The 700-nt window shown below is 28.7% G+C and overlaps 1 protein-coding gene across 1 annotated transcript; it reads left to right on the top strand.

The window, feature by feature from the left end:
• Nucleotides 1-62: 62 nt before the first annotated feature.
• Nucleotides 63-700, top strand: DI09_483p10 (uncharacterized protein; the record flags this gene model as incomplete). The annotated part of the gene is made up of 5 exons (XM_013382029.1): nucleotides 63-119; nucleotides 171-326; nucleotides 354-370; nucleotides 417-461; nucleotides 493-700. Coding segments are annotated over 5 exons (483 nt in total), but the record flags the coding sequence as incomplete, so codon positions are not given.

The following is a 700-nucleotide window of genomic DNA, read 5'->3' on the forward strand; positions in this document are numbered from 1 at the left end:
CAAACTGTATAGACAATGTTTTTTACAGCTGGGATTTTGAAAATGATTTTAATCTAATTCACATGAAAATGACCAATAATTTGGAGATGTATTCAATCAAATATTTTGGCGAAGACAATGTAAAAGGATTGCCATTTGATTTAGTGTTTAATGAATCTGAAGCAAATGAGGTAAAACATCGATTAAGTAAATTCAATGCCTCTATATACAACTCATCTTCCGAAGAAGCTAACAATACGAGTGTATCTTTTCTAGTAGTTGAATTTCAAAAAGATGGACTTTTTGTTCAATTAGAATTTGATCCAAAATATAACAAACTCAAAACTGTAAAAATTGCCAACCAAAATTTTTAGGAAGAAGGATTTCTTATGTAATAGGGAATCCTTCTTTTTATTTAAAAACAACATTAATTAAAGAATAAAAAAATATGAAAAAATTGTTGATACTCTTGACACTTTTATGTGTCAATACTTTTTATGCACAAAAAGGGAGCAAACCTCAACCCGCACAAAGCTCAAAACAAGCAAATGATTGGATTGAATACACCAATGCCCTAGCTAGTTTTATGGAACAATATTTTAACGGAGACGTATTAGAAAGGTATATATCTGACGTAAACTTATCGCTTAGATTGAATCGTGAAAATATTTCAGTATCAAATTTTAATTCAAATAAAGGTTCATTAAAAAGTATTGACACA

This window comes from Mitosporidium daphniae, assembly GCF_000760515.2.
Source record: "Mitosporidium daphniae strain UGP3 chromosome Unknown contig-479, whole genome shotgun sequence".
In the NCBI taxonomy this organism is placed as follows: Eukaryota; Fungi; Microsporidia; genus Mitosporidium; species Mitosporidium daphniae.